This window comes from Varanus komodoensis, unplaced genomic scaffold, assembly GCF_004798865.1.
Source record: "Varanus komodoensis strain SLA01 unplaced genomic scaffold, ASM479886v1 scaffold22, whole genome shotgun sequence".
NCBI classification, from domain to species: Eukaryota; Metazoa; Chordata; class Lepidosauria; order Squamata; family Varanidae; genus Varanus; species Varanus komodoensis.
The window spans coordinates 11,419,189-11,439,005 of NW_025335606.1; the positions used below are offsets into that span (position 1 = coordinate 11,419,189).

Consider the following 19,817-nt stretch of genomic DNA (forward strand, 5'->3'; position numbering starts at 1 on the left):
CACAATTCTGTGATCTGTGGCTGCAATACCCACACCAAGGGAACTGGAGTGAAATGGAGGTCTTGGTAGAATGCAAGAAGGCCAGAGGTAAAGAGAGAGGCCAAATAAAAGCTGAGGTCCAGCACCAGTGATAACAGGGCCAAAGGACGGAGTCCAGATTCAGGCTTAAGTCAAATCCCAGTGAGGCAAAGCAGGGTCAGCGATGACGGCACAATCTAGTGACAATCTGAGGTCAGACACCAGTGAGGCAAAACAGGGTCAGGAGCAAGACATGGTCAAAAAAGGACAAGGAACCACAGAGCTAGGTGTGGTCAAGCTGAAGGCAAGAACAGGAGCTGGCAGGAGACATGGCACAGTCAACCCCGGAAGCAAGATCCAGAGCACAGTGTAGCCACCACAAAGGCCTGCGTCGCCACAGCAAAGCTGAGCAGAGCAGGGAAGGCTTGTATGGAGCCTGCCAGAGCTCCCAGCTGCACGGTGTGATCCCACAGACTCCGATCCTTGTAAGTCCTTACAGGTATCCTCCTAGTGCTTCAGGCACTTGCAGGGTGAGTTGCACGGTTCGTGACCAGGGGGCGCTGTGTCATGGGAGCAGATCCTGAACACCCCTTTCGAGTTGGCCAACATGGGATTTCTAGCCTACATGGAATCTCTGGCACTGTGAGCAAAAGTGGCGACTGCCAAACAATTGCATTATAACCTTTGAAAAGTTGAACTGCAACATTTTCTGAAGGTGAGTTTCTCCGTATGGAACTGCTGGTTTTAATGGAGCTGAACTGTGCCCATTTTTCTAAACCCATAATTTACAGTACAAAGCTGACATTAATTCTACAAAGTAAAATAATTTAATTCATACCCACAATGTTCTTTCTGTGAAAAAATGTTAAAGGCAGCATTCCTTCTCTCAGGCCTTGCAATAAGTATATGTGCCTGCTGTTTTTACTGTATTAGTAAACAGATGTCTTAATAACCTAGTAACATTTAAAATGCAAATATAGAATCTGGAGCATGCTTGAGAAACTAGGCATATTAATTTCCCTCCTCTCCCATTCTGTATGGTAAACAAATTTGAGCAGAAAAAGAAAAAAGAGAAAGGAGAAAGATTGTTTACTGTTTCCATGGTGCTATAATATTGTTCATAGCTAGGCTAAGAATACACTTAAAGCTGGTATAGTTGGATTCTCTCCATAAATTGAAACAAGTCTGAGCTAAAGCTCATTTACTGTCTTGGAGCAGAATTGATCTTGCTTTCACATTTGATTCACCCACTGCAGGTTTTGAGAGGAAGAAAAATAGCATTGTTAGGTCAGTTTAACTAGGCCAGAGTTAGACAGCAAAGATGGGCAAACTTGTTGTTTTAATCCCTTTCTCTCTCTTTGTGGCCAGGTTTATTAGCAACTAGGCCAATTTAAATGTATTTTAAGTGCCTATTACAGGGTCAAATATTTGCATGTATGCTCACCCACAGGAAATGCCAGTGTGAAGAATAATGTTGATGCTTTGAGCATTTGATTAAGTCATCCGTGGGTCTAACAAAGAGCATCCAAAGAAACCTACACCTTGGTGTATAAAAACAATGGCTGGCTGCTCCCTTCTTCCATGATTCTGAGCATTCCCGTTGCTGCTGTGTAGAACCGTTGATGCACAGCTGTGAACATTCCCACTCAGCCCATTGAGCAGCATTACATCAGCTTGCTTTGTTGCTAGCCTTATATTGCTGGGTGCTTTGATTTCTGATCTACTGAGATCGGATTTCCCCCTAGTACTGAAGTTATTTCCTTGAGCATTTGTGATGGAGAGCGCTCACTGATGTGAACCCCCACCCTCCTGGGTGCGCGCACACGTATTTTCCATAGCTGTGCATATGGATAATTGGTCTACTCAAAGGCACATGGATGCTTCATTTGGGAGCATGGGATATGTTTTGAAAACAATGAATATCATAGGCTGAGCTGGCTAATGGGGGTGTCCTTCTTCATGGCTCCTGCTATTCAAAAACAACTGCATTTACAACATCTTGAGGATAAGAGTCTTTAAAAAAAAGCAAATAAATACATACTCTGATAATCCAGCAGGCCTCACCTGGCTGCTTGTTCCAAAGCTTCAGGGTCATTTGCTTCAAAAGCCTGCTCCTACTTGGTGGTTTCTTGGTCTCCATTAAGGGTGATCATTTGAGCAAAGTCTGATTCCTCAATTTCACTGGTGCAGGGAAGAGCAGAATCGAGACATTTGAGATCATATTTGTGGTTTTGTTTTTCAAAACTGAGCTCATTTTATATGTGAGTACTCACTTTCACCATCGCATTTCTCGATGATTGGTAAGTTCTCCCATGAGTAGACAATGGACTCTAAAATCTGCTTTCTCAGGCTTCAGAGTCTGTAATACAGCAAGCTCTGTAGTGCCTAGCCAGAAACTGGTCGGGAGTGCTCTGGGAGGGTTTGGAGGCCCGGTCAGCCTGTGAAATGTAAACTGCACGTCTTTTATCTGTCCCAGGGTTCTTGCCAGAAAGCAGCAGGGGAGAGGTCAAGCTCCTTCTGTCCAGCTGCAGCTTTTGTCCTTGAACAGGCATTGACAGTTGGGAACCTAACAGGAGAACAGGAAGGGTGGCTGCAGAGGCGTGGCTTAGGTTGAAGGGTGGAAGCGCAACTCCTAGGTCCCTAAAGGGCGGAAGGGCAACACCTAGGTGAGAGAAGGCCCTCATGGATTGGTTTGCTTCCTTGTCAGTGGGTAGTTTGGAAAGAGGGTTTGTGTGGACACACCTGCATGTTTGAATCTGTGCACAGACTCCAGGTTTGCCGGAAACCTTTCATCTTTCCTGTCTGCATCTGAATATTTGGACGTAGCACTGTCTTGGCCTGATGGGCATTCCACACATGGCCTGTGCCCAGTTTGGACTTCTTTTTGCCCTGTTATACTTCAGAATCTGCCATGAGAAGTACTGTGTATCCTGACTATGGACATTGTGTCTTTGCTCAAATCCCAAGGCCAGGACTCACAGTTGCAGCTCAGTGGCAAAGTTGGTGTCCAGGTCAGCCGGGCCTGCTACTTGCATCCTTTCCCTTGTTGCAGGAGGATCTGGAATTGGCTCTTCCCCCATCCCCTCCGTGCTTTTCACTTCCCTGCACCGGATTCCATTGCTAGCTTCAGATGTTGATGCCGAACATATGCAGATTCCAAAGCAGAAGATGAACTGATTAGGCAAATGCAAACAACAAGGCAAACAAGTGATGCAGAATGTGAAAAAGTTTCATGGCCAAACAGTAAAATGGATGAGAAAATCATGTCAATTTGAAGACAGAGCTTTAAAACTGAGTATAAAATTACACAAAATGTCTGGCAGTGAATATTCAGTCATGCATTCTCACGCAGAACCAAAAGCAAAGCATTGTGAACATGTTCAGGACACACTCCAATGTCCTTTCTTCAATATTTCTATGAAAAGCAAACCCATCCTGATGCTGATGCTGCTGGGAAGGAATAAGAGACTGGTGTTGCTGCTAGGGAGACTGTGTTAAGTGGCAGAGGGTTTTGCTGCTTTTACCAGATGGCTTTCTGTCCATTCCTGCTAATGCACAATAAAATAACCCTGCAGATTTGGACATCCCAACAAGCCATCCTGAGAACAAGCGAATCTGATAGACCCTTTTACAAACCATGGGTTTTCAGGGTGGCCTGCTTGCAAAAGACAACCCACAACAGAAAAACCGTTCCTGGTTTGGACATCACATTAAGCCACTCTGCAGAGCGATAACACCCAACCGTGGCCGAATGCGACATGTGAACAAGGTCACTCACTGCCTGGAAGGGAAGAATAACCTAAATTTGTGGAGACACAGAGTAGTGTGGGTCTTACGTTTTTCATGTCAGCCCTCTGTCATTTGTCATGTCTAGTTCTTCTTTAAAACTCTCAGCCTTAACTAACCTAAATTCTCCCTCTGCTGATTTCCAGCATAAAGTCCCTGCAATTTGTGACAGTATAGGATATTGACAGAATGATGCCATGGGAATTCTGTTTAGGTGCTCATTCAGAAATTAGAGGAGATCAAGACTAATTCAGATACTTGTGGGTTTCATTTTGGTTATCTCCTTGAAACTGAGATAAAGTTTTTAAATATGGGCTCTTTGCATATGTCTAAAGCCTTCAGAGACTTCAGTTTCTTAAAATTGAGACTTTTAAAAAACACAATTAACTGCAACAGCTATCAGAGTGAATCTTCACAGACACTGCGTAAAAGCAATCTAAAATTATTAGAATTGTCCAAGATGGAAGGGTAGAATTAACTGCTCTGAAAAATGCATTACTGCTGCCCTAGTTGTCTCTACTTTATTCTTCCCCAAGTCTCCTACTATTGGTATAGAGTCCTTTTAAAAACTACACCACAAATCTTTATTTGTGAGCTTGCACGGAAATGTACTCATAGCATAGATGAGCTATGCTAGCTTTGAAAAAAATATGTTCTTGCTCTTTTTACAGCAAACCATTATAAGTTGGCTCCCAAATAAGAGCCCTTAAACCTGTTTTAATAAAACAATTAAAGTAATAAAATATATTTTACTCTTTTATTAATTTCATTGCTAGGACATAAAGGGCTTTGGGTGAAATCTTGAAATCAATTGGCATTTTCTCCAGGGTTGAAAAAGTCAAAATTTTATCTCATATATTTGCACTTATGAGTGAGTGTTTAAATTTTATCTTAGGTGAGAGTAACAACATCAGCAAAGATGGTATAGCTTAGAATATTTTTCTAAGAGGAACATAGACACTAGGTTGGGGCTAAGCTTAATTCACTGTTGGGTGAATCTATGCAAATAATAACAAACTTTGATTTTATTTGGGAGGTTTTGTGATATTACTATAAATATGTATTCAAATTCATTCAACTAAACCTTTAATATACGCCACTGCTAGCCTGGAATTTAGAGAAGGGGTTTTTGAGAGCTTGGCGTGTTGCCTTCCCACAAACTCCATATAGTAGGGGACGCACAAGTCTGACTGGGAGTGCATCATACCAGAAGGTCCCAGTTCATCTGCCCTCCCTCCCAGTTCATCTGTCCTCAAAGATACAGAGCGCTTATTCAGTAATGAGACAGTTGCTTATTCAGTAATGGTCGCCTCTTAACCAGTTTTGTTCTGTGATGTTTTCTGCTGTTTTCCAAATGCATCACCATCCAGAGCTTATTGCAGCCCTTTGAGCTATTATGTAAACTTGTTAATAGATTCTGAGTAAATAGAAAGACGCCAGCCACTGCACATCCGCACTAATGCAGTCCTTGGCTACTGTACCAAGGCCGGCGTGTATTGGCGGGTCCGCATTAGCATAGACGCTGCTCATCCTGCACTAGATAATGGACTGAAAGGTTAAGAGCAAAGGATCGCAACAGCCCCAATCAGCGGAGCTTTTCTAGGGCTAATTACCTCTTCACTGCACTGACTCTAATGTGACATGTTTATTGCCTTAACTAACAACTCATTAGCTTAGTTGATGTTTTTGTCAATATTAATTCGTTCATTTAAGCCAAGTCAAAGCTTAAACAAAGATGTCCAGACTGAGAAGTGGGCAGCAGAGTGACTTTTGTTTAGTTCATCTTTTTTCCCCCAGCTCAATTTAAACAAGATGAATGTTGACAAGAGAAATATTTAGTGTGTCTGTAAGGTAGTAGGTGTTTGCTAATGTGCTTGTGTTGGAGGGCCAGGGTGCTTTATCTAAACAGGGGGCGGCTCAAATGCTGTGGAAGCGAAATGTTTAGCAAACGACAACTCTTCCTTCAAGTGCGTCATGGGAAGAACCAGGTGCTAGTCTTGGAAAACTAGTCTAGCCTCTGATAGTTCCAAGTGGGATACTCAGTCAGGCATTCTGATTGGTCCACTTCCTCTTGGCTGCTAAAGATGGGAGGCAGTTCAATAACAAAAATAAGAAGCTGAGTTTTGAGAACTGCCTGTGGGAGGGAAAAAACATAAAAATCAATACTTTGTCTCAACCACAGCAATAAGTAGCTAAATGAATGATATTAAAAAGAGCTACTGTATAATAGCATCATAGTAATGATCAATTACATTTATCTAGGAAAGTTACTTGTTTAGCCCTCATTCACATTTTACTAATGGATGATTGCGGCAGTTCATTATTTCATCGTGCTTCATTTGAAAATGAAAGTAATCCATTACAAGATTCATTATCACAATTTCAGTATGCATAATGTGGACATGGAAATAAATATGACGGAGGCTTTGTGTTACACAGGGACTGCCCTTGTGTTTAAAAAGAAAAAAAAATCTGTCGGGGCGGAGGGAGATGTGAAAGAGTAGACCAAATTAATTTTGCATTTAACAGGCTGGGAGCTGATGATGTAGCATCGTATGGATCGGAAGGCTCCCAGTCACTTCTCCTAATTGAATGTAGCTGTTAACTCCAGAGCAGTAAATGTAAATGAAAATGTGGGGTTTATTGTGTTATCTGTAGAGAGCCATAAATGTTCAAAGTGCTTTTCACATCTCACCACTTCATAGGGATGTGGAGCCAAACCTATTGGTGCCTCCAAAGCTCCAGTATAGTGTGGACATACTGGCAGTGGAGGGATGAATAAGAGCAGAGTGTGGCCATTTCTGGAAAAATTGCACAAAGCCATGGAGAAATCAGAAAATGAAATGTTCAGAGTCCCAGCAAACCCTGTCTCTAGGTACAGGGGGGGAAAAGGGGGGGGGAACCACCCTTGCAAAATAAATAGCTTAATTGTGGATAGATATTTAAAACTAGTAACCCTAGTCTTCTAGAGCCAGCCTCAGTTTAAAGGCCCTACAGTGGATACTATAAGAACTCTGGTGTCTCATGAGATTGATGATCCATACTCTGTCCCTGATCAGCCCTTTTACTCCCTGCTTGGCACAAGCAAGCAGCCTCTCCAAATGGCGAAATAGCTCTGGTAAGAACTCTGCCAACCTGTTCTTTATTTCCTGGGACACCCCACCAGTCTCTTCCATGACGCAAGTAGGAAGAGCCCACCGCTGGCTCTGACAAGGCAGAATTATGTACTCTGATTCAAATTCAAGCTTGACACCCTCACCATAGGAAGCTATGTAGCTACTCTAAGAAAAGGTTTACTACTATCCCTTTGTGGTTTCTTTTATGCAAGTCGGTGGTCTAGAAGAAAGTTGTCAAGGCAAATGATACAGTTCTTTTGTTGAAAGCTAAATTGGGCACACTCATTCAAACTCAGTATGTGCAACTTGACCAGCTAAATTCATGTTGCATCACATTTTGTGTCTGTTTTTAAAAGTAGCTTTACTCTTTTCCTGATCTATGAATAAACATTAAACTTTTTAAAAGTACCTTATTCAGACAGGAATGGGAATCACTCGGTAGAAATGGCTTCCACTTATGTCTACTGCTGAGACTTTTTGCAGCATGCAAGTTCTTCTTCCTTTTAAATGTGTGAATAGAGGGCAAATGGTTGAATATAAGATCTGGCCATTCTCTGTGACCCCAGTAGCTGTGGTAGGAGAGCTTGGTTCACTTAGCAACACTTAAAATAAGCGGCCAGTCATTATTAATTCATTTGGCATTCTTTGTAAAACCATAAATCTTAGTGAACTAATTTGGTTTTAAAGTGCATATAATAAGGAATCTCCAGAGATTGTAAATAAGCTATTAATTAATGCATCATTATTTTAATGCAGCATTTTTTTCTTTCATTCATTCTTGCGCTCCATATGTCAGCAAGCCTTTATTTTATCTGTCCACACTTCCTTTCTGTGTATGTTAACACCCATGTCATTATGATGCAAAATTCAACATGGTGAAAGGTTCTCCTTCTCCTTCTCAAGGCATTGCTATGGTAATATGATCCAAGAAGAGCAACCTCTGTTTTCAAGCCAGAGTGCCACCAGAAGAGAAGAAAGATAGGAAGTTGCTCTAAGCTTCTCTAATTTGGCAAAATTATAAAGTGACTCCCACAAGTGATGGCTAAAGGCAGCAGTAACACATCTCTCTTGTGTCAGTCACTTCTGTAATATCCTGCCCAGCAGTTAGGGGTACTACTCTCGGTTTATACTATATTGCTTTACTCTCTGTTGTATTAGTCCCCAGGCATTTTTTCTACTAACTAGTAACAGTTACTAGATTATTGCCCACACTTTTCAAGCAAATATTCTGTGCCAGTTCTCTTCCACCACTTTTCACTCAAGGCATATTGAGAAGCTCACAAGCTGATTGCCACTTCTCAACTTTGTAATGAGTTTCTTTGAGTGGTGCTAAGAGAAGTACTTTAAGAGGAATACAGGTATCTGCGTGGATAGCCCAAGCCTTCCCATTTTGGCTCAATATTAACCAGAATTTATTAGCTATAGATTGGACCAGATGAAGCATTTTCACCTTGGTTTTGAGTTCAATGCCTTGCAGAACACACTTGTCAAACTTCATTACAAAATGTACTCGATTTTTAAAAAATAGGTCTTTGTAAGTATGTTAGACAAAGGAATTGGCCTATATAATTGGCCCATTCAGTTGATTGTAGCAAGGGAAGAATGGGAAAATGAAGGACTAGAAGGATCAGATAAAGGTTCACATAAGTTCATCATTCGTAGGAATGAACAGAAGTTCTCCTTTCTTCTTCCCATCACATTTCACCAGGGAATACCATAGTTGATCTTTTTTTTTTTAAATAAATTTTATTATTTTTTCTAGAAATGAACATTAAAAACATCAATCATTTAAGACACTGGACATACTGGGTCAACATCTCACTCTTTTTAAAAGTCTATAACCGTATTCAAATCTACACATAGTCTCGTTTCTCTAGCCAATAGTAAAAAAAAGTTCCAAGTTTGATAGAAGTATGTATCCTCCTTTTCCTTCAGAGACAAGGTCAATCTGTCCATTTCTGCGCAGTCCAAAATATTTTTTAAGATCAGTTCTTCAATAGTTGGCTCTTCACTCCTCCAATGGTGGGCAAATACAATCCTCGGCGCAGTAATTACATGTAGAATCAGGTATATAGCTTGTTTATCAAAGTCATCAGGAATAACGCCTAATAGAAAAACTCTAGGTTTAAATGTTAAAGGTTTTTGTAACATTTCCTCAAGCCATTTATGTATTTTAACCCAGGCCATAGTTGATCTTCTACCAAATGCTGCTGCAATGAACGACAAACATGGAAGAAAAATATCTCAAAAAAGCTGGCACCATATTGGTGATGGTTTAGAACATTGGATCCACAAATAGTGGGAAGGTGACGTGCAACTCCTTTGTTAGACTGCTTGCCATGGAAAGGGCAAAGTTGAACCCCTTCTCTTTTGCTGCAATCATTTTGCTGCAAAAGTGGAACTGACATATATCTAGCACTATGGTTTACAAACATCTCAGCGGAGGGCAGCAACAAAATTCCCTTCCCTTATTGCTTGTGCTTTTTTCTCCTCTTGTCACTTTGCTTTTTGAAAAGGTGGCTGTGAAATGCAAAGTACAAATGAATTCTGTCCCTGAGCTTATTACCAGAATTTCAGACTAACACAAATGTTCTGCTTCTGTGTTTTCATTTGGAAGGATGGAGCTGCTATTGAGGGGAGGGTCTGTGCAGCCCACTGCTGTCACTGGAGGAGTTGTGGGAGCAACAGTTTGTAGTCAGAGTAAAAAAAAATGCTTTAGTGTGTGGCTGCACAGAGCATATTCATGGGCGATCTTTACAGGGCTAAGTTTTAAAGGCTAGGCTACCTCCACTCCACTCTTGAACCATTACTCATTAACATTTAATCTCAGACATCACTGTTTCTATAGATCAAGAGCCTTGTCTAGTGATTTCTCAGATGATGTCACTGGCAAGTTGTTAAAGAATAATGTGTATTCGCATTATTCTGCCTCTCACCCTTCTCCCTCCACTGCACTTAAAGCAGATTGCGGGGGGGGGGGGGGGGGGGGGGAGATGACAAGTTGAAAAAGTTGCTTTGTCAAGCTTGGTGTGTGCATGAGAGGTAGCTAACGAGTGCATTCCACTCATGAGAGTTACACGTGCTTCCCCACTTTGGCTCATCCCATACTTCCTTTGCCCTTTCCAAGGTAGGTCTGAAAATTTGCAGAAAAATCAGGCATTGCAGAGCTATACGGGGCTGTTTTGAAAAAGCATGATCGTGGAAAAACCAAATTTCAAGGAGTTTGGCCTGCTCCTCTCAGAGGGTTCACACACCCCTTTTGTTTCCCTTTGCTCTACAGAATAACACACACAAGGCAGTTCCTTAGCATCAGTTTTGAAATAAGCTCCATTGCTCCTTTGGACCCCATGTGTGGTACAGATTTTGGCCCTATGCAGACACTTGTGTGATTGCCCATGGGGCCCTGGTCTGTCAGTGGCCACACATTCCACCTGGTACAACATGGAGGTGCCAGCTAAATGAATCAGCTTCCATACTGTGGGTGGAGATGCAGCTGCAGCTGCTGTCCACTCAACACATCGCAGTGGCCCTTTTCTGAGCTGCCACAGTTGTGTAAATGGCAGCATCCTTATCTACACATGCACTGCGCACGCGCGCGCGCACACGCACACACATTCCATGCGGAAGTACCAATTCATGCAGTTAATACATCTACACAGTGCCAAGTGATGGCCTTCATGTTTTTTTGGAGGGACAGTGCAATCTGGACTGTGCCACAGAGAAGACTCATACCATCTTTTATATTTCAAGTGGATTCTTGTATTCCACACCTGACAAAGTGTGTGGGAGCATAGGTACAAAGGCCAGATAAAAATAAGCCTGGATTCCTTGTTTTTCCACATGCGTGCAATTTATATTACTTACAGATTGACAAGATAGAAGGAAACCCTAAATTCATGTTTCGTTTGCTTTTTCGCATCGCGTCTTCAGAATGGTTAGATTAAAGCATGTGTTTTCATTCAGAGTACTGCTGACACATATTATTTTCAGCCAACGAGCTGGCGTTCGTAATACAGCACAAGGCATGCGCGCCGGAGAAACCTTAGCAGGCCCCATAGTCACAAAATGCACAAGCTGAACAAGAAGGTGGGCTCATCTCCATATACTCTGCACTGTTGTGTGCTATTTGGAGGAAGCCATCCCATCCATCTGGCCAAAGCAAGGGTCAAACGGAAAGCAGCATCGGATCTGCTGACTTGACCAGCTCCATCAGCCTCTGCATCCCCCTGCGCTAGTTCCATTCAAGCTGGTCATTTAAGAACTGTATACCTTTAACAAATAGCACCTGGAGTTTGCATTCTTCACCCCTCCTTCACCTCTCCTCTTCCCTCTGTGTCACGGATTTTAGATTGTGAGCTCAAGGGCACAGACTGCCTTGTTTGTTCTCGATCTTACGGTAAGCTGATTTGGGAACCTTTTTAGTTAAAGAGCCAGGTAAAATGCTTAAAACAAATATTTGTGATACAGAATTTAGATTTTTCTTTCCTAGTCTTAGAGAGATACTGTGTGTGCCTTATTCTCTGCCATTTCTTCTGCTGTCTAATCCCACTAGATATGTGCAAGTTAGATGTATGTGTACCTCCTTTGAAGTCTGACTAAGAAGTTTTGGTCCCAAGTTCTTCCTTAGGCTGCAGTGCTCAACTGGCAAAGCCCCAATTTAAACCCCCATTCCCCACCTAATTTGTGCATGTAGGAACTCCTGAAGCTTAGTCCTAGAGCAGAACAGATGGTACAACCTGTAGGAGGAATCTGGAACAGTTATGACAGTTTGGATTTATGTTGTGCTTTTCATAGTGCCTTTTTCCAGACAGCCATGGTGTACAGTAGCATTACTTCCATATTAAACATGGGAGAAAGGTTCAGATTAAAGAATTTATAGCAGATACAAGGTTTTAGTTGGTGGCTCCCTACCTCCTATTCAGGTTCTTAACCAGTGTATACAACAGGGAGTGGTGGTCAGAGGTAGTTGGGGTGTGAGTCCACATAAATGCAAGTAACTTTGATTCCAATCGAAATTGCTCACCTTAATACTAATGCTAAAAAGAATTTAAGGGCTTTCTTGGCATGCCCCCAAGTTTTGTTTTGCTGTATTCTCGGGAAGGAAGGAGAAGATGGGATCCATGGAGAATCAAGGCAGACAGGTTATCCCCACGCAATGTGACTTGCAATACTTCAAGCAGCGATATTGGCTTATGAAAGCACCCCTGTTTGAATTCTCACATCACCCTACTGAAATGTTCTCCTTGGATATTGGTATGGTGGATATCGACAGCAAACATTTTAACATGCAACTCAAAGGACAACCAAAAGGAGATCAGGGTCTGATTCCCAGTAGTTTAAATACAGCAAGTAAAAAAGTCAGGTTTCAGAAACGTGTATATACATCTCTGCCATGGCTGGCCTTACCACTTACCACTTTTCTCTCAGCTTCAGTGTTCCTCCTCATAAAATCTGGACACTAATGGTGGTTGTCCTTCACTAGTCCTCCATGCAGCTTTACTGCCAGATAGTCTTGTGTGTTAGCATCCCTCCGCACCAGTAACTGAGATATAAATTTGGACTTGTACATGCAGGTAATCCCAATGCATCTCCCACAGTACAGTGGCTAACTGGCCGGCTCCATCCTTCGAGTCACAGTTTTGCATCTGGCTTCAACAGTTGCGGAGACTCCTGTTTTATTCCTGACAGTGAATGGACCTCTGGGTTCTAGTTAAAAAACAAAGCAAAACATTAAATCCCATAAGCCTGAAAGCTGCCCACAGAGTGGGCTTTAAACCACAGTAATCTATGTTTGATCTCTTTTTCCTGACTCCGGCTTTCTAATGTTTCTTGTGTGGCAGGCAAGGCCTTGACGTATCTTCTGCTGCAGCCTCCCAGTCCCAAACTTCCTCCTCACAGCACCATCAGAAGAACCGCCATTGATCTCATAGGACGGGGGTTTACCGTATGGGAGCCTTACATGGATGTGTCCGCTGTGCTCATGGGCCTCTTGGAGCTCTGTGCTGATGCTGAGAAGCAACTGGCAAAGTACGTACTTCGCCCAATAATCTGATGGGGGAGGTGGTCAATGTGATGGCTTCTGTTGACTAATCCATTAGCATAAGGAAGCTTTTGATGGGGGGCACCCATTGCTAGAGTCTGGGCCATACGGGTAGGGCTTGGCCGTGCCCCAGGCGACGGGCAGAAAGCAAACATGCAGAGTCTTTGCCAAGGGTTAATAACGTCTCCAGGGGAGATGCATGTTGCTGCCTTGCTAAGGCATGAGCATTTTCTGCATCTCATACAGAGCAGGGGTGTTACTGACACTAAAAAGATCTGGACCTCAGATCCACAGGACCAAAACAAGCACAGATTTGCATACGGCAGTTTGCATATGCTCTAAAGTCTTTGTGTACTTTTACGGGACCCTGTCTTCTAAGGATACCCCAATTTAAAAAGGATTATATAGGCAGGGGAGAGGAGGGTATTTCATCTCTGGAGAAAAAATGGAGGCAGAAAGATTCCTGGGATGGGGAAGGTGAGGGAGAACTAATCCAAGGTATCATATCCACCAGAACTCTTCAGAATCCCTGTGTCTATTACTGCCCACTGGCAGCCGGGAGATGGGACGGGTGGTCTTCCAGAGATTTGGGGCCATCCTGTAACACTATCTCTGATAGGGAAATAGATGTGTGGAAATGTCTGTAGAAGTCAAACATTTACAAGAGGCTGGTTCAGAAGCAATTATCATAGTTTACTAGACATAGAACAAGCTGTCTGCTCTCTCTTTGCCTTGTGCATTTCAGCGAAGGTACCCTGGTTTTAAGGAAACCTTTGAAGGACAGTTTTCCATTTCAGACATTACAGGAAAATTGTGGTTTAAGGAACCATGATACCTTCACCCAGGCTGGACACTTGGGTCATAAGAAGAGAAGAAAGTAGAAAAGATGGAAGATACAGGAACATACCTCTTTCCCAAACCAATTAGCTTTAGTTTATCAGGTGTTGTTACGTGCTGTCAAATCCTTTCCAACCTATGGCAACCCTATGAATAAAAGCTTTCCAAAATGTCCTATCCATGACATGGTTTATATTTATATACTTCCATATAGACTGATGTGCCTGATCTTGCCTAATCTTGGAAGCTAAGCAGGGTCAGGCCTGGGTAGAATCTGGATGGGTGACTTGAGTGTATGATTCTATGATTATTGTTGTAAACCGCTCAGAGATCGTCAGCTACAAGCAGTATGGAAATGTTGATGATGATGATGATGATGATGATGATGATGATAATCAGAAAAAGATTGCTATCTGAATCAGGCCAACCAGTTCAGAGAATGGAAGCTTCAGCTACTGGGCAGTATAGAAGTTACATATATAAACAATACCAGTTTTTCAAATACTCTTCTCCCTGTAATCCATCACATAGAATACAGTCAGTGAGCCCTTACCTGTATCTCTTCTCTCCTGCCATAAATAGGCTTAGCTTCTTATTGTATTTTGATGGGATGCCATTGTTCTGCAGTTGGGAAGAAGCTCTAGATGTATATTCTGGGTATGAACTTGTGGAATTGACTTGTGCCTATTTTTTAAAAAAATGGAAAATTGGCGGAATGCTGGCACTTTAAAATAAAGATAGACATGACCTTTCTTGCGAGCAGAAACTTTGTCTTGGCATCTACGATTGCTTCAGACTGTGTTGAACCCATTAATTCACATGGAGTTTTTGTTGATGCACTTAAGTGACACTGAAATAAACTCCATCTACTTTGTCCTAAGCAAGACAAAGCATTCATTATACAGAGAACAATTGAACCAGTGGCAGTCGAGTGTCTGGGTGTATGCATGCAAGTATGTGCCTGCTTTTATTTTCTAAAATGTGCTGCTGAAGCCAGGAAACCCTTCCAGAGTACATCTGCACTGAAAAGAATGATATATTTTATTAATGAGTCTACTTCTTCGTTCTCTTTGGAAATCTGCCCCATTTGCTTTGTTTTTTGCTGAGACAAAATTCCGTGTACTTAACGTATGCATGAGAGGGCTAGCAAGCTCCTTCGCAGCAGTGCTTGCACCGGCCTTAGCAGCCGGGGGCTTGCTTCTGTGTGAACAGCACCTCTAGCTTTTCCCCTCTGCGCACGCACAGGGCTTCTTCCACATGACTGAGAATCCTGTTTCTTGCCTGCAAGGTGGGAGCCCTGTACACAGACATCTCGATTGTCATAGGTGATGTTCCCACTGGAAAACATGAAGCCAGTGGGGTGCATAGCACCGGCACGCATCAGTGTTGAAGAAGCATGATTCAGACTGTGATTCCACAGGTGCTTTCAAGCATACCTTTTCCGTTTGTATGGTCCTTGTGTTATTGCCGATTTAAATAAACAAACTTGGAAAACCTAGTGATTCGAACTACAAAGGGCACTTTCCAAAGCTGTTAGCTCAGTGTAACAATTCTGTTGATTTAGTGTGCTGGATGGTTTTCTTAAAAGGCATAACACCTTTTTCTTAAAAAAAGAAAAAGAAAGCAGGGTTTTGAACCATTTCAATGCAGCCAGATTACACAAGGCTGAGCATCTAGTTGCAGCAACTGTTAAAGTAATGCCACATATCTTTGGTTTTAGTTTGCTAACAGCACTTCCCAATTATTGTTAGTAGTATTTTATGTGTTTTCTTGCCTTGGTAAAAAGGGCAATGTTTTTCATATATGAGATAAACTCTCAAAATGTACTTTGTCCAGTTTCAAATATTCAAAAGAATAAAAACATGGTAAATTACAATAATCTTAGACCACCTGTATTTGTAGTATAGACTCTTATTTCATGGAAATAAGTGAACCTGATAAACAGGTGTATCTGATAAATCCTTGTGAGATGTGGTGAACAATCAATATAGCACACACTAAAAAAAGTACATTGTGCTTGTTGTTTTCTTTCCTATGAGCTTTTCCTTGCAGATGAGATATAAAAATATTGTGCAGTATAAAGTTGGTTAGATGTTAAATTCATTCCACTTTCTACTGTTACTTAAAATGCATGGGATTTTTTTCTTGCACAATGTTATTTTCTTACATATATATCTAATTATAGCTATGTCAGTTCTTGAGAAAGAACTGATAATTTTCCATCTAATCACAACATCTGATGGCAAAATCCTTTCCTTGGTGACTGTTTATTTCTGGCCAGCTAACTTGAAAAATCAACCAATTTGGATATTTATTGCTTTCTTAACAAAAAATAAAATAAAAATGTCCATCTAATTTTACTGTATTAGCCAGAAGCCAAAAACAAATATAAAATCAAAATACAGATTTGCATTAAAAATTACACTTTACTCCAATATGGGCATGATTCATCAGTTAAACTTATATAGTTTTGCTTAGTTGCTTTTGATCTGAATTTTTACAAGCAGCTATAGTATGCCACATCTCTTTTTCCTTTTGGACCCATGTTGCCTAATAAAAACACAGTTTCAGTTGTCATCAAGTATTCTGCAGCTGTTATAAATCTCCAAAATACAAGAACACTGTGTGGGATTTCCTATTCCATTTTTAATCATTGCCTTTTACAATACTACAGAATATTTATTTATTTATTTATTTAGGAAATTTCTATGCCGTCCCATTTGCCGAAGCCTCGGGGTGGCTCACAAACATAAATAAACTTCGTTAAAATAATATAAATTAACAGTATAAATTAAGTCGCCCTAAGAATATGTAATCTTAAGACCTGTGTGTGTGCGTGTGTATTTACTTTGGGGTCCAAGTAAAGACCTAAACAAATATAAACTTGTTTTTTAATTATTATTTATCCTTTTGTTTAACAGTTATATTATTATATGCCAGAATACTCAGTACCAATAAAACTTTAGCAGTATGATCTTAAATCTTTCTACCTGCTGTTCAGGGTATTTTACAGAAAAGAAAATAATGCAATAAACAATAGCATATGAAAATAAAACCACATATTTGGAATGAACTGTCACTAAAAGAAGAACAAGAACAAGATTTTTATTTAAAAAGTGGGTTATATTTTGAGTGAGAAATTGAACAAACATCCTCCTCTTGTTGCAGTGTTAGTATTATTTACCTTGTCTAGCGAAAAAGAGACAATAACATCATCTCTGTGACAAGAATGTGTTCTGATCTGTGAATTCCTAGCTCAAAAACTGTATCCCAAAGCATGTCCAGCATTGGAGAATATAAATGTCATGGACAAGACAACACACTCCGGCACGTATTAGAAGGATAGTTGTACCATATGCTGTAAAAGGCTCTCAATATAATTTTACTCCTTATACTGTTGATTAATTTTACAGTGATTCCATGCATTCATTTTAATTATTTATGGAAGGCTTGCAGCCAAAAATAGAGCAACCTGTGTTTGTTTCTGCAGCCTTGAAATTGCAGTTTGCTGTTCATCATGTACACAGATTTAGGTGTGTCATGACAGAAATTGGGATTTCTTTGTGTCTCCTATGAAATTTTCTAGCAGATACACTCAAAACACTTCTTTGCACTGGAAATTTCAAAAAGCCTGCACTGCAGTGTTATGTTTCCAGTAATTCCAGGGAAATATTAAGGGGTTTATTGAAAGTGAGGGTTATTTTTCCTGGCATAATAGTTTTCAGAACATAACACGGACTGTTTTTTCAGATCAGTATATAAAGAGCCCTATCATGGTGGGGGTAAACTTACAATGAGGAATTCTATCAAAAATAAAAGTGCAGAGAATTTTGATCTTGCAGCTCCTATGCACTTCATCCAGTGTGTCTTCTATTAAATTATTCAAGTTCTGTGTTTGGCATCCAAGCCACTCTTAAAATTTTGAGAACATCATATTTCTCCACTTCTGCAGTGATACTGCTATTAGTGTAGCTCTGCTCTTCTACTGTCTTGTATTTAAAGAAAAGCACTTAATACCATGCGATTGATGTAAACTATTGCAAAGGCAAAATCAGACTGCACAATGGCCTTCCTTGTACGAGGCACCAAGTCAGTGTTCTGATTCATCTAATGACCTGCATGTTTTGTATAAATTTGGCAGCAATAAAATTTTGATAACTAGTTGGCAGGGTATCTTCTCGGTTCCCCCAAACAGGAAAGGCATGAATTGGAGTTACCACCAGCTGGTAATATTTTAAGTTAAATCTTATTGTCTCCTTTATGAATGGGCATATATATGCAAGTATGCCTGTATCTCTGTGCATGCACACATGCATTTAAACACTGCTTTCATCCAGGCCATGGACAGCTTTTCAGGATGCTATTTTAGGCTTCCTGGTACACCTCTAGCTGTCATAAAGATTAGTATTGCTCTCTGTGTACCGAGCTGCCGAATAAATGAATGTATCAGCATGTAGCCTTGAGGAGAGCAATGCAATTTTCATCATGATAAATTGCATAATAAGCGAGAAAGTGTTTGCTTATTAATCCATAACAAGATTTAGATTGAAAACGGCCTGTTACATCCGTGGCAGGTACAGTGCTGACTGCAGAGGGACTCGAGACAGAAAGAAACGGAGCAACAAAGTGTACAGGGGGTTAAGTGTGCATCTTACCCTCCTGGTGCCCTGCTGAGCTGCCCCTTTTTTGTGCCTGATTTACCGTGCACACAATAACAGCGCACAGCTGCCTCGCTTCTGTCTGTGATGTTAAGCATGGTTTATAAAGGAGCTTTTATGTCGAGCGTGTGGTTCCGGGGGTGGGGGGAGGGAGGGGAAAAAAATCACTTCACATTTATTGACAAAGGAAAACACATGCAGTGTTTATCTTTTTGTGTGTTCGGTGTGTCTGTCCGTGTGTGCGCGCGCACGTGTTGAATGAGGTACATTGCCAAGCTGTAGTGCACTGGAGAGGTCTGAATTTCTCTTTGCAGAGCTAACCCACCTTTCTCCCCCTGACATCGTGTCCCTACACCCCCCCTCCCAAATTAGACTGCAAAAGATGCATTGAGTGAACTGCACGGGGGGATTAAGGGTATTTTTCTAGCATTAATTAGGCTTTGATTTCTAGGCTTGGACAGCTGTAGGGATCTGTGTTGCCCATAATTTTCCTCCTTTGAATTACAGGCTGCAGTTTGATGCAGATTACTTTGTACAGTTTGTCTTGAGTGTTCTGTGTAATTAAGCAGCGTCTTTTAATTTTATTTATTTATTTATTTAGACGGCTACGGGTTTGAGAGCAGTTCATCAATATCATTTCTTTGTAGCTTCCATCCATTTGAACAGAGCTCATTGGGAATGAATGTCCTTTTCCTATCTTCAGGTTGCAGTATATGACATAGCAAGGAGAAGACAGGACTGCAGTGGTATAAGGGAAATACAGAATCTGGAAGGCTCCGAGGCCCAGATCTCGTATCCAAGGGGTGACTGAGTGAATGTTCAATCCTTCTGCGCTTGGTGGAACGGCTTCTGTTCCAGATGGGTCTTTGCTGGGGGAGGGTCACAAAGGTCTTTTTGTGTGCGGGGGTGGAGTATCTCTGAACTGCTATAGCACCAGTGTATGAATGGAACAATTGTTTTTAAATTCAGGATTTTTTACCTACCTATAATGAGCATTTCTTATATCCTGGCTCAAGAAGAGTGTGTATATATGTTGGGGTATGTCTGTGGTGGGTGAGGTTGGGCAGCTTTCTAAGCATGGCTAGTTAGTCACATTTTTTTCAAGTGTAAGTGTGTGGTGGATCTTAAATTTTTGTTCCCTTTAAACATCCTGGCATACTAGTAATTATAATAATGTAAAGGTAGCGGGAGGGGATTTTTAAAAATGATACCCCCAAAATGATTAAGTTGTTAGAATTACAGACGATGATCACTATGATCCTAGCCTGAGACTGGAAAAAAGAGAATTCTACATCTGAATCACAGTGTGAGTTTAGCCAAGGATAACTTCAAAATTTACCAATATGTAAATTCTTTATTTCC

At 41.1% G+C, this 19,817-nt stretch overlaps 1 protein-coding gene across 3 annotated transcripts in view; it reads left to right on the top strand.

Annotated features, from left to right (window-relative positions):
- WDR7 (WD repeat domain 7) overlaps positions 1 to 19,817 on the top strand; it is a 234,924-nt gene that overhangs the window by 145,333 nt on the left and 69,774 nt on the right. For all 3 annotated transcript variants that reach the window (XM_044431250.1, XM_044431252.1, XM_044431251.1), the window contains one exon: positions 12,761 to 12,947. In XM_044431250.1, coding sequence (XP_044287185.1) covers positions 12,761 to 12,947 — 187 coding nt within the window. The remainder of the gene's footprint in view (positions 1 to 12,760; positions 12,948 to 19,817) is intronic.